The sequence below is a fragment of the Lepidothrix coronata genome, unplaced genomic scaffold (genome assembly GCF_001604755.1).
Source record: "Lepidothrix coronata isolate B3197 unplaced genomic scaffold, Lepidothrix_coronata-1.0 Scaffold11, whole genome shotgun sequence".
NCBI lineage: Eukaryota > Metazoa > Chordata > Aves > Passeriformes > Pipridae > Lepidothrix > Lepidothrix coronata.
Window position 1 is genome coordinate 8,024,675 of NW_016690191.1, and position 13,563 is coordinate 8,038,237.

The 13,563-nt window shown below is 42.5% G+C and overlaps 1 protein-coding gene across 1 annotated transcript in view; it reads left to right on the plus strand.

The window, feature by feature from the left end:
• Positions 1–13,524, plus strand: part of FBN1 (fibrillin 1) — a 147,490-nt gene extending 133,966 nt beyond the window's left edge. Inside the window, exons 54-65 of the mRNA XM_017805157.1 lie at positions 294–416; positions 842–973; positions 1,593–1,718; positions 2,271–2,477; positions 3,042–3,167; positions 3,385–3,507; positions 4,426–4,542; positions 5,075–5,203; positions 5,968–6,087; positions 9,357–9,588; positions 10,618–10,792; positions 12,252–13,524. Coding sequence (XP_017660646.1) covers positions 294–416; positions 842–973; positions 1,593–1,718; positions 2,271–2,477; positions 3,042–3,167; positions 3,385–3,507; positions 4,426–4,542; positions 5,075–5,203; positions 5,968–6,087; positions 9,357–9,588; positions 10,618–10,792; positions 12,252–12,641 — 2,000 coding nt within the window. The 3' untranslated portion in view covers positions 12,642–13,524. The remainder of the gene's footprint in view (positions 1–293; positions 417–841; positions 974–1,592; positions 1,719–2,270; positions 2,478–3,041; positions 3,168–3,384; positions 3,508–4,425; positions 4,543–5,074; positions 5,204–5,967; positions 6,088–9,356; positions 9,589–10,617; positions 10,793–12,251) is intronic.
• Positions 13,525–13,563: the final 39 nt, after the last annotated feature.

Below are 13,563 nucleotides of genomic sequence, written 5' to 3' on the forward strand. Positions count from 1 at the left end.
CAGTTTTAACTGAGCCAGTATTTTGGCAGCATGGATCTGGAAATTATTTCCATTGGCTGCTTGCTGTTGAACATATTGAAACTTCGGGTAGCTGTGCAAACATCCTGGCGTGTCTGGTGCCTGCTTCATACAGAAATCCATGAGTAGAACCGTGGATCCCCAGCTATTAAAATTTAGCTCTCAATAAACTGGGATCTGTGGTATTGCCTGTACTTAAAACCTGTGCGCTCGAGTCTGCTGAGTTTTACACAAGTGTTTCACTTTCCCTGTGGTCTTTGTCGCTCCAAATCCAGACGTCAACGAGTGCATCCAGAACCCTCTGCTCTGCGCCTTCCGCTGTGTGAACACTTTTGGATCCTACGAATGCAAGTGCCCCGGGGGGTACGTTCTGCGAGAGGACCGGAGAATGTGCAGAGGTAAAGCTCCTACCAGACTCTCACAGTTATGAGAGAATGATTTCAAGTTCCTGCAGGGGCAGGGCTCTGACTCACTGCACTATTGGGCCAGGGTTTTAATCCCAGGAAGTAACTGAGTCAGAAAGAATTTGGGATGAAATTCTATGGTTTGCATTATACACTTGATTGTATTAGTCCTGTCCTGCCAGTAAACTTACACATCTGCCTAAGTGAGGTCATATCAGATGATGTGGTTTTGTCTTGCACTAAAAATGGGCATTTGGGAGAAATCAATTTGCTCAAGGCTCGTGTATTTTATGGTTAGTTTAGAACAATAAATGTATGTATAGGGTTTGATTACAATTGAGATTCCAAAGTCAGAATTTACTATTGTGAATTTCCAAGATCATCCCTCTGTATAATGAAGTCTAAACCTTGTGTTTTAGATCAGAATGAGTGTGAAGAAGGAATTCATGACTGCGACTCAAAACAGATGGAGTGCAAAAACCTAATTGGTACTTATATGTGTATCTGTGGACCTGGTTATCAGCGCAGACCAGATGGGGAAGGCTGTATAGGTAAGTGACACTGAAGTGTTGAAACTCCTGAAACACGCAATTCCTCAGCAAAGCTAAAGATTTTGGATTTAACAAAGTGTTAAGGAACTCAGGGGAAGGATTTCACAACTACCTGTGTAACAGATCTACTGGTGCTGTACACATTTCGCTTTGCTGTTCAGGTGTGCACATGTGTGGGCAGAAAGTAGAAAATCTGGATGTGTGTGTCTTTACAATCAATTTATACTGCTGCTGCTGCATAGCTCTGAGGGAAGAAAGCAGAGATTTGGATCCATTGCTGTAGGTTTGTTTAGCTCTGTTAGCACGAATGAGAGTAGATCTGAATTGCTTTTAAACCATGGATGGCATTCAGAAGTGCCACTGTAACTATGAAAAATTGTGAAAACCAGTGAGGAATATATTGCAGAGAAAATATAGTAACAACATATATAGTATTGTGAGCTAGATGGTCATCTTTCCTCTGAAAATTGAATAAAAGAGACTTTTGAAATAAAAGAAAAAGAAAAAAAATGGAGGTTTAACCAGGCAGAATGCACAGCTCAAGAATTCTATAAAACCTCTCTAACCTCCATTATTCCAGTAATGGACTTGATTTTTGTCATGTAATTTCAAAAAATAGATGAGAATGAATGTCAGACCAAACCTGGGCTCTGTGAGAACGGCCGTTGTGTGAACACAGTGGGCAGTTACAGGTGTGAGTGCAACGAGGGATTCACCGTCAGCGATGCCCAGGACGAGTGCCTTGGTAAGTCCCACATTAACACCCCAATGAACTGTCACTTGGATAGCAGCAATTGGGATTGAAGTTAAACTTAGAAACGTACGATGACAAAACAAACTGTTGAATTTACATGCCTTTGGGAAGGGGCCTTTGTGTGTAGGGGTCCTCTTGCAAATTCTTCCTTCCCATCCTCACCATATTCCTGCTTCAGTCAGTACGGTTGGGGTGACTTGCTATGAAAACCGACTGTTCTGTGGTTTCAGTCAGCCAGCCAGCTCTGACATTTCTCAGGTCCTGATTTTCAGCCAGTCCTTTTTCTCTGGGTTCGAACAGAAACATACATTTTTATAAGCATATTGTAATTTCTTCTCTTCCAACTTTTGCTAAATTTCCTGTCTGTTTCCCTTAGATGTCACGCTCTCTTTCTCACTGCTGATAGTCTTTCACTCTCAGTTCCACAGTCTCAGGGTGAAGTATGCCCTTTCTGTTATATTTCTGACTAAATTCCCAGTATCTCATGACCCTCTGGAGGTCGTCACCATTAGGATTCTCTGTGATGCACCATTTGTCTTCCAGACAACAGGGAAGGCTACTGCTTCATTGAAGTCTTACAAAGTATGTGTCAAATCGGATCAAGCAACAGGAACTCTGTCACCAAGTCTGAATGCTGCTGTGATGGAGGCCGAGGCTGGGGGCAAAACTGTGAGGTCTGTCCCTTCCCAGGCACCGTGGCCTTTAAGAAGCTTTGCCCTCATGGCCGAGGATACATGTCTAACGGAGCAGGTACTGACTTTTCTATTAAATGCTCTCTTAGACAATGCCAAATTAAGTGATAAATTATAAAGTATGTGAACAATGGGAGGTCCTAAATGTTTTGGATATCAGCTGAAATTTTCTGAGAGTTTTTGTGTTGAGAAACTCCAGTCCTTTGGGAGGAGAGTGCATGGCCAAAGTCCCTGGATGATGAGGCATCCATCCCATCTTGGCAGAGACTTACTTTGCATGCTGGTTGATTGACAGGCACTCAAATGGGAATTTGCACTCTCACATTTGGGTGTGTTGCAGGTACACCTTAAGAACTATTTGTGTTCATGGAAGCAAAGTGATATTTGATTTGTGGAGGCTAATAAATTATGAATTCCAGTTGTTTGCTTCCAATTACAGCTTGTTCATTGCATTTGGAAGCTAGATTCCATGTTTTTCCACTTAATATTTCTCTATAATCTGTGCAGTATTTTATTATTTTATGTATAGTGTGGGTTTCTTTATGTCAGGTCACAAGAATCTGTTGGAGCTGTATAAAATCAGTTGTTGTTCCACTGAGAACTAACCCTCCTTTAATTGCAGATATTGATGAGTGCAAGGTTATTCACGATGTTTGCCGCAACGGGGAATGCATCAATGAGAGGGGATCTTACCGTTGTCACTGCAACCTTGGCTATACTACAGATATAACTGGCACTCTCTGCATAGGTAGGTTTTTCATCATGGTGTTTGTATATGAAGTTTATTTCCAAGAGATGACTTGAAGAGGGAAATAGAAAGATTTTGAAAAATGAGAAAATAAAATGTCATTTGTTGAAGTGCTTTGGGGATTTTGGTTTCCTTCTGATCTCTTCTGAATGTTTTGAAAAACATCATCACAGATCTTGGTTACCAGCACTGAGGTATCTGGTTTTGCTTCTCCTAGATCTGAATGAATGTAATGAGTCTCCAAAACCGTGCAATTTCATCTGCAAAAACACAGAGGGGAGCTACCAGTGTTCCTGTCCTAAAGGATACATTCTGCAAGAAGACGGGAGAAGCTGCAAAGGTAAAAATCGAGAACAGAATTAACTGCAGAAACTGTGTTTCACAGGCAAAAATGAATGCAAGGACATTTAAATGATGCAAATCTGTCTCCTTGATTCATGTGAATATTTCTACTGAAAACAGTGTAACTGGTCTGCATAGGATAGAGCTGGTGTTTCAGTTAGCTTTTTGGTAATCTGGATGAACAGTAGATCCACAGGTATTTCTGCAGGATGATGGCAGCTATCTTAAAAGATTTTGTAGCCAATAGTGTATATATATGATTGTTCTTATTTTGGTAAGCATGTTGGTTTAAGCCATATTTATTCAGTGATAAATGAATCATAATGGATGCAAAGATGAGTTTGGCTTGCAGTGCATTGTGCTCACCATCAACAGAATTTTTACCTACTGCTTCTGCAGTGTGCTGGATAAGGCACAGCAGTGCAGGAGAGATTTTGAAATGTTCATTAGAACTCCATATATTTATGTATCTTAGTAACAAAGATCTGACTGAATCCACACAGGTTAGAGCAGCAATTCTTAACTTGGCATGGAGACCGACAGTGAAATTTGTTGTTAGTGTTTCCATATTTCTTTTGGAGTAATAGTGTGCTTCAGTGCAAGGCCACTTTCCAGTCTGCCAGGTCTTCTCATGAAGGTGGTGACTTACATAATAAATGTCTGCTCAGTCAATAAATGGTAACAAGAACTTTCAGACAGATGAGAGTGATGTCTAAATCAGCATTGGCATGGACACTGGTGTAGCTCCAAAGTCCCATTCATTACATGTGAGGCTTCATGAGAGAAGAACTAGAAGCCAGCACGGAAAGTGAAATGTAGATTCAAGAGGCTTTATTTGCTATGTCATTTATTTGTAATCACTTCTTTCTGAGTCCAGGGAATGTAAGTGAAAGGTGTTCTCTTGGTTTTTTTTCAGATCTTGATGAATGTGCAACAAAGCAGCACAACTGCCAGTTCCTTTGTGTCAACACCATTGGGGGGTTCACTTGCAAATGTCCTCCTGGATTCACTCAGCACCATACAGCCTGCATCGGTAGGTGATGGGGGAAGGTAGACAGATTTGGGATTTATTACTGACCCTTATTCCAGAAGCAAACTAGCAAGGAGGTAAAATCACCTTCCTGAGAAACCGAATGGAAAAATAGGCCAGGTTCTGATCCCAGTACCCCCAGAGCAGAAGATGCAAAGTGGCCCTCCCTCCTACCTTTCCTTGCTTTCATAATTTATGTCTTTGAGATTTTGCCCTTGCAAGAACCAGACAGTATAAACACCAATTTGTAATTCTTGCCTTACCCTTTCTTATCCATTGAGCCAAAAAATAGTTCTATTTCTGTTCTTGTAGCTTGTTGAGATCATGTCAAGGCTTCTGGAAACAATAACCGTGAAATACACATTTCTGCAGTTGTCTTTTAAACACATATCCACTGGGTCTGTGGAAATGTTAAACTAAACTGCTTCCTGTGAAACATACTCTCCTGCCACCACCCGTTCATCCTTAGCAGGGCTGAATGATCACCTTCACAGCAACAACTACAAACTAACACTGAGGCTTTGGTTTCCTCCAGATAACAATGAATGTGCCACTGAAATCAATCTTTGTGGGCCGAAGGGCATTTGCCAGAACACACCAGGAAGTTTTGTTTGTGAGTGTCAACGTGGCTTCTCACTCGATCAAACTGGGCAGAGCTGTGAAGGTGGGTACAACACAGGCCTTCTCTTGCTTCCTTCCTCTCTCAGCCATACTGTCATCCCAGGAAGGACCTGTGGAGGAAGCAGGTGTAGATTGAAGGGGGGCGTGTATGGAAATTTAGCAACAAGGCAGTATTTCTCTCCATGGGCCAGGGTAGATGGATATATTGCAGGATGGTAAAGAGCTGGACAGATATTTTCTGAGGAGATGTCAATTTAGCCTGGAATGTTTCAGTTTAAGTGTTGTAAGTTCAGTGAACTTTTGTTGAATCCTTCATGGATTTCTGAGGGACTCGCCAAGGACAGGAAGTCTTGCATCTCCAAGGCAACCTGCTAAAGAGAGAGTTCAAGGGCTGTAGGCTTATTCCTCTGGGTCCCTAGAGCCTTCTCCTGGGATAGAGTTTGGTTTGTTTTGAAAAGAGAGATCCTAGGATTCCTGGGTTGGATGCCTGGGTAAAAGCAAGGGTCTGTCTGCTGAGGAGTTGGGACCCCTAGGAGAGCACTGGGGGGGTAACCATATACAAATGTCTTCCTGCTGTCTGCTCCATAGCAGAATGCAAAAACTCTGAAAACTGTGGGTGAATGTGAGCTTTCTGTGGTTTTCAGCCCTATGTTTCTTGCTGTGGAGCCACAAATCCAAACCGAAATATACCCATATATATGATATATAAATATATATGAATATATATGATTATTTGTAACATGCTTTTCAAATACAGCATAATTTGAGCTTCTCTCCCAAAACTCAGAGTGTATCTCACTCTTTTAGATGTTGATGAATGTGATGGAAACCACCGGTGTCAGCATGGCTGCCAGAATATAATTGGAGGATACAGGTGTAGCTGCCCACAAGGATATCTCCAGCATTACCAGTGGAACCAATGTGTTGGCAAGTCACTTTTGTAAAGTCATACATTAAAATGCATGTTACCTGTGTTAGCAGCAAGAAGTGAAGGGCAATGGTGCAGTTTGCCTTTTTTTTTTCCTGATCACAGTTTGCTAAGTTCAGCAGTTTCGTTCCAAGTGTGCCCTCCTGTGAAAGGCAAAGTAGATGTGAAGCACCCAGTAACCTCTGCCCTGATTTGACAAGTGTTTAAGCACAAAATTCTCCCTGAGGGTGCTAGAAATTGTATTGGCTTTGAGGGAACTTGTGTTACCTGAGTATTTTGTGGTCTAAACAGAGGAATTCTTACTCAGCCATGCAACAGTCTCTGCTTAGACACAGGTCCTGTCTAAGAGTGGATGGTGGATTGAACCCAGCAGACTCAAAACTACAAGTTTGGATTGTTAAATTGTAAAATTCAACTTCTGGCCCAAAGCATCTAAAATTTTATTAAAATCCCACTTGATCTGTGCTTTTGCCATTCTTACAACACCTACAGGAAGGCTGCTGTGTTTAAGCCCTTTGTACAGAATTAACAATTTGTCATAATTGAGTAAAGCTGCTGCTATCTGTCTAAAGATGCTTCCTTGCAGCTTTGTGATACAATTTACGAGTGCTTACAAGACAATTCTGTTTAAAATGAACAGATGTTAGTGCTCTTTAGTTATGTTAATTACTAAATGCACTGGTGCATTAAAATGCCTTTCTAAACTATTCTTCCCTATCTAAACTTTGTTTCTATCCCAAGTCTCTGAGCCCTCCTAGGTGGGGCTGCATGTGCAGAGCATTGATGCTGGTTTTCACTTGAGCAGTCAGAACTGGGTCCTGTGCAGCAGTCATGGGAAGAGCCTCTATGTCAGCAGTGTAGTGTGCAGCATATTCAAACAAGAGAAACAGGAGTGATTTTTTCTCTAGTGACAGCTGCATGCAGTTTTCATCACACTTAATGTGAGCTGGTCTTTTGTGGATACCCAGAGATGTGCTTGATGACCTCTTTGAGAACAAAGGGCTTTATAACTCTGGTTTTCTTTGCTCTCAGAAACATAAAAATGCCTTTGCTTGTTATCACTGTGGTGCTCCAAGGAGGTCTCTGCTGTTGATTATTCTTACCAAACCTCCTGACAGTTTTTGCGGTCCTTGCTGTGACGTTTGCTTGCTTGTGCTCCAGCGCTCCGTGCCTGTAACATACAGAAAACAAGGAGAGAGCACAAACATATGGGGGGTTTGAATGTTAATTAAATTAGCAGAGTTTGGGGTTAAATCAGAGTTTAATCTGCAGGAGGATAAAAAAAAAACCAACACCCAACCAGCACTGTCACGTCTGGCTGCTGAGGACACTGTGGAATCTGAAAAAGTGCAGCACTGAGTTTTGCGAAACATCTTGGCTGTTTCCAAGTCTTCCTGGGTGAAATCATTTAACTCAGTGTATTTCCAAACCAGGTGTACACTGTTATTCCAGCTTTTGAGCTCATCGACTACTGTTTAGATTTATGCAGGGAATACCAGTTTCAAAATGCACAAGCGCTGGTATTTCCCCCACTGAAAGAAAGGCTTCAGCCTTGGCACCAAAAATACTGGTCACCAGAAACTTCACCAGGGAAAATGACTTTAAGAGCCACAAGCAGGACAAGACTAAGCCAGCACTTCCACCTTCTTGGACATGAATGGGGCAATCCAGGCAGAAACCCAAAGCTGCAGGGAAGGAGGCTTGGTTTCCTCTGTCCTCATGGCATCTCTCAGAGCACAGGAGAGCAAGGCTGCTACCTGACAGCACAGCTTGCACAGAGCCTGAGGGTCCCAGAACTGGTGTTTTTCACTTTTCTTCATATTTTTTCTTCCACCAATCACCCAAAATGCAGGAACTAATCTCACTAGTGTTCACACACTTGCTGTGAAGTGAATGTGTCTGCTCTTGGTACAGTAACTTTCTGTGGCCCAAACTTGCATTTATGACATAATTGCTTTTAGGTGTGACAAATACTGAAACATCACTCTGAGTTAATGGCAAACCCCTACAGGCTTCGGGAACACAGAATTCAGCCTCAGGTTTTATACCTTGTGTTCTCCACATGTTCACATTGTAATGTTTGTATCTGTATATGCTTAAGATGCTTATCTAGATCTCCTGGGTGTACCACAGGGGAAGAATCTCCATGTAATAGGTTTTTCCGTGACAATTCCTTCATATTCCTTGGCAATCCCAACTCTGCAAACAGTTTCTGTCTTTTTTAGCTTATTTAATGAAGTGTTCAGGGACTTTTGATGTTGCTGCAACACATTTAGATAATCACTGAAGAATGCTTTGGTTCCTCCCATGTCTTGTGTTGTCTGTGACTGCATTCCCTGCCCAGGCAATTCCATAGTGCACCATGCTGTAAATCAGGCTGCAAGAAGCAAAGTCATTGCTTTTAAACAGAGAACAAACAGGCACATTGTTTGGAAAAAAACAATAATGCTCTGACTTAGTAGTTATTCTCCTGTAACCTGGATGCTGAGGTCAGAGATGCTGCTCTGTACTTTCCAGATGGCATTTCTTGTGTGCACACACATGCAATGGACATATGCATTAATCACGGAACACGGGGAGCAACAGCAGTCAGAACTTTTTTAAGCAATTTGCCACATCAGACAAAAAAAAATCAGACCAGCTACATTTCAAAAAGCAACCATTTACAGTAAATAAGCCTGAACTGACCTTGAACTCCTACAGTGCCACATTTGGGAAGTTTGGAAAAGGGCTGGCTCAGAATGTGGCAATCTGTTGTACCTACAGCTGTGTTTATTTTTACTTTCCTACTTGCTCCTGTACCTTACCTGTACCTAATATTTAAATGTGAGTGTGTAGGAAGGAATTTTCAATGCCTGGAAAAGGTGTCAGAGCTTGATTCCTTACTCTTTCTCCTTTAATGTTGAATAGCATTTTGAACAGGAGATTATTGGACCAGATTGTTGGCTGTACAAAGTTTTATTCTTTTCAGTTGTTTCTGGAACAAAAAAAAAAAGCTACCTCCTCTGTTTCTCTGCTCTCCAGAGCATGAGCTGACGTGGCACAAAACATCTTCTGTAGAGTAGCCCAAATGTTGCTGTGTTGTATGGTTGTAGTCATCTCCTAGCGACCGCTGCCCCAGCCGAGGGTGAGGCCAAGCCCTGCTCTGTTTCTGTCCATCCCATGTGGCAGCACCTTTAGCAGCAGCCAAGCACGACCTGGCAGAAGGGGTAGGCTGGGCCACACCTGAGAGTGAAAGTTAATGTGGTATATTCTGCTTCTTTTCCAGATGAAAACGAGTGTCTCAGTGCACACATTTGTGGAGGAGCATCTTGCCACAATACTTTGGGAAGCTATAAATGTATGTGCCCTACCGGATTTCAGTATGAGCAGTTTAGTGGAGGTTGCCAAGATATCAATGAATGCGGTTCTGCACAAGCCCCATGCAGTTATGGGTGTTCAAACACTGAAGGTGGCTATGTCTGTGGATGTCCACCTGGTTACTTCAGAATAGGACAAGGGTAAGGGATTCTCATTTTAAACTAACAGATACCAAGGGGATGTAGTTCACTCCTTTCTTTGTAGTGTGGAGCAGCAGAACCAGGGGAATTGTCAGCAATTAAAGAGGGATAGGACTGGGGAGGTGCTCAAGAGCTGGAGGCACCTGCTGATTTTGGAGATGAGGAGGAGGGTGGGAAGGGAGGGTTTTAATGCTTATTGAAATTTGGTCAGGGCTACCAGGTTCAATCATATATTTTAAGCTACTGCTTTCACCTCTCCTGCACACCCCAGCAGCCTGCCAAGTCCTCTGAACTTGCCACTTGGGAGCTCACACCCCTCGCTGTGATTTGTGGTGTATCACTTGTCTCTTTAAAAAAAAACTCAACAAAACAAACATTAATAATAACACCCCCTGCCAACTGCAAAGAGAAATGATATTATACAAGTGGTTTCACCCGCTGGTTGGAATAACAATTCTGTGTGCTCTTATGTTCTTGTATGTTTCATATTCTTCTGTGTTTCAAATGAATATTTTTTTAATAAATGTCTGCTTTATTGAGAAAACCAATTTTCACTTGCCCCAGTGGGAGTGCTAGGGTAGTGCAACCTATAGGAGCAAGAAACCCAAATGGAAAGCAGAAAGATCGTGGCTTAAATTTTAGAATAGACTAAAAGCTTTGGGATGCATTATGAAAGACCTCACTTTTCCGATTTTAAAGAAGTTTCTGAAAATTGGTCTCTTTAAATGTGTTCCAGGCTGGATAACAGAAATTACTAATAACAACTCAGAGCTTAAGCCTGTGTTTTTAAAACCGTTAAATATTGGCAGGTCTCTCTTGGGCAAAGCCTCGTGGAGCCAGATTCTTGAAATCAGAGGTGGCTGTGTCGTGTTTCAGTGACAATTTTGTCTGTTGATTTCAGCAGAAGTTTTTCCTAGGAAATAAATGCAACATAATTGCTTTATTATTTGTACTCACAGTCCCCCAAATTCAGCTCTTGATAAGATCTATGTCTTGCTGGAATTAATTTTGAATTTCTTCCGTCCTCAGACACTGTGTTTCCGGAGTGGGGCTAGGCAGAGGTCAAGGACAAGAACTTTCACTCAGTGGAGAAGTAGACGACAACTCCCTCTCTCCAGAAGCTTGTTATGAATGTAAAATCAACGGCTATCCCAAGAGAGGAAGGAAGCGCAGAAGCACTAATGAAACTGCAAGTGAAGCAGAGGTAACTGGCCCTTTTTTGGAGGGGGGAAAGGGTTTGTGGTTGCCTTGTGAAGGCTGGACTCAGAAGGAGGTGTGCCAAGAGACAATACCTCAGGAAAAATCTACACCCCAAAGAAAACAGATCAAAGCTGGTTTGGCATGTCAGGTAGTCTGTGTGTGGGCTTTCTGGAGCTTTTCACTGTCATTAGGCAAGGCCCTGTACCCAACATCTATGTCACATCACAGACTGGAATAGGTGCCCACCCAGCTGTGTAGAGAGCAGTCCACTCACCAGCAAGGGCAGGCTCTGGGGTCAGGGGCAGCGGGAGTGTAAAACCATTGTGTGACCTTGTGGCCAGAAAGGGAGGACATGCTGGTCAGGGTGGATGTGGACCCTGCCAAGCAGTGCTGTCTTGTGTGTCTGGGGCTGGAGCCCTCTCCAAAGCAAACACAGAGCTCTGGACACACACACTCGCCTGGAGGGAGTCCAGGGCTGCAGCCCTTCCTGGGTCTTGTCCAGACCCTTGCTCTCAGTCACACAGGTGGCCATCCCGGGGCCAAGACTACCAGCCTAAAATATAACCAAGAGACGCTGAACGCTCTGGTAAAATGTTGTCACACTATCACTACTCTGAGGTAAGTACCACCTGGACTCTCTGCTCATGTGTAGGTGCCAAAGAACTTACTTTTCCATGTACAAATGCAGGGAATTCGGGAGCCTGTTCACTGTTTCCATTCCATGCTCAGTGCATGGTGCTCTGCTAACACAGGAAGGCAGGAGACTACTTTTGCCTAAAAAGTGTGAACATTAGATTTTGGGCAGAGTGGGATCATAAACTGTATTTCTTCAGTGTGTTTTACTACTCTCTGTGATTAGTGCTGGATTTGTCTCAAGGGTGATGTAGAGCTTCCCTTGCTTTCCAAATGAAAACATTACAGCTGATGTGCTGTCTGAAATGTTACCACCCAGCCGGAGGTGAAGGGTGAGGCTGCTTTTCCAGCACTCTGGTGCACCTGCAGGCTGCCCTGGCTCCACACCTAAACCAAGAGAATCTTGCAAAGCATAAAACCCTCTCCTAAATGCCATGCCTCCCTCACAGATCCTGCTGTCCTTTACACATTGTTGTTCTGGTCAGCCTGTGGCTGCCCTGGCAGAGGGGAGGAGTGTGCCTTGGCTGCTCTCTTTGTAGGAGGTCAGTCACGGGCTCCAAGCACAGACAGGCTTTGTTTGTCAGGCAGCAGGACCCACGAGCAGAAACTTCCAGGGCATGTCTCAGGCTCCCATTACCCACACAGGGTGCAAACACTCCATCCTGAGGAGTCCTGAGCCCACAACAGTGGATTTGACAGATGATGTAACAGAACCTCTCTTTTAAGATCATTTAATTAATAGTGAAAGAGCTGGGCAAGAAATACACACACAGAGGCACATGTGGAACGCTCTCTGACAAAGCCAACTAACATCCTTTGTTCTTGTGCAGGATCAGCAGGAGCTGCAGCCGCCAATCAGTCTCGCCAGCTGGGATATTGAAAAAGCAGCAGTCTTCTCCATCAACATCTCGGATCTCAGTAACAAAGATCGCATCCTGGAACTGCTTCCTGCCCTCACAACACTGACAAACCATAACCGATATTTAATTGACTCCGGAAATGAAGATGGTTTCTTTAGAATCAATAAGAAGGACGGGATAAGTTACCTTCATTTCACAAAGAAGAAGCCAGTGCCTGGAAACTATTCATTACAAATCAGTAGTATTCCACTCTATAAAAAGAAGGAACTTAACCAGCTTGAAGCGAAACATGACAAAGACTACCTCAGTGGTGAGCTGGGAGATAACCTGAAAATGAAAATTCAGATATTGCTTCATTAATTCATCCACCAAAGACCAAATAATTAAACCAAAGATAGATAGGTAGGACTGAATATTCCTCCCAATCAGATTCTTCATATCATAGGTACAATCTTACATGAGTACATTTGTATGAAGGAGCACTATTATATTTTTACATAAACAAGGTACAGGATGAATACCCTAGCTCAACACTACCACTTTCTCAGGCTTTTACGTGTAGCTGAGCTACCTTGATATGTTGAATCTTGAAAACTGGGACTTATCATTGGAAGTTGGCCACTGATGCTGAAGACACATCATCATTTCAGCAGAGGTACAAGAATGTGCTTTCAACTGATGGACAGCTCTATTTTTGTAATTCTTAAACTTCGCTTCTCCAACTACAACTTACTAGGTCAGCCATTTATGATATCCATTTGGTGCTAGTAAATTTTCAACCTAGATTTATAAATGCACTGTAATATTTACACAACTTAGAAGCCAAAATTGCCATTATTCAGTCTAAATACTTCAATCAACCAAAGTTAGCTCAGTAGTTTATCTCAGTTATGCCTATAATACATTACATGTAAATTAAGTGTGTGTATACTGTAATCATGCTATTTTTATCAATGAAGCATTTGTAAACTAGATTAATAATACCCTTAATGTGAGGGTTTGTAATGGTGCTTATAAGACCAACTACTTGTTAACTGTATACACAAACCTGATGATAAAGTTTCTGTGACTTGCCAAAATGCACTGAGGTCAGTAGGGACCATTAAACATTCTCAAAAGTCAGATGACAATCAGTGCCATCCTACACCATGACATATTGTAACGTGTCAAGAGTACCCATAGTCATTCATATCAACAAGGGTTCAATGTCATAAATGTCACAATAAAACAGTTTTTTTTTTTAGTTTATTCTGTGGCCTTGTGTTCTTGCTAAAAGTGTGAT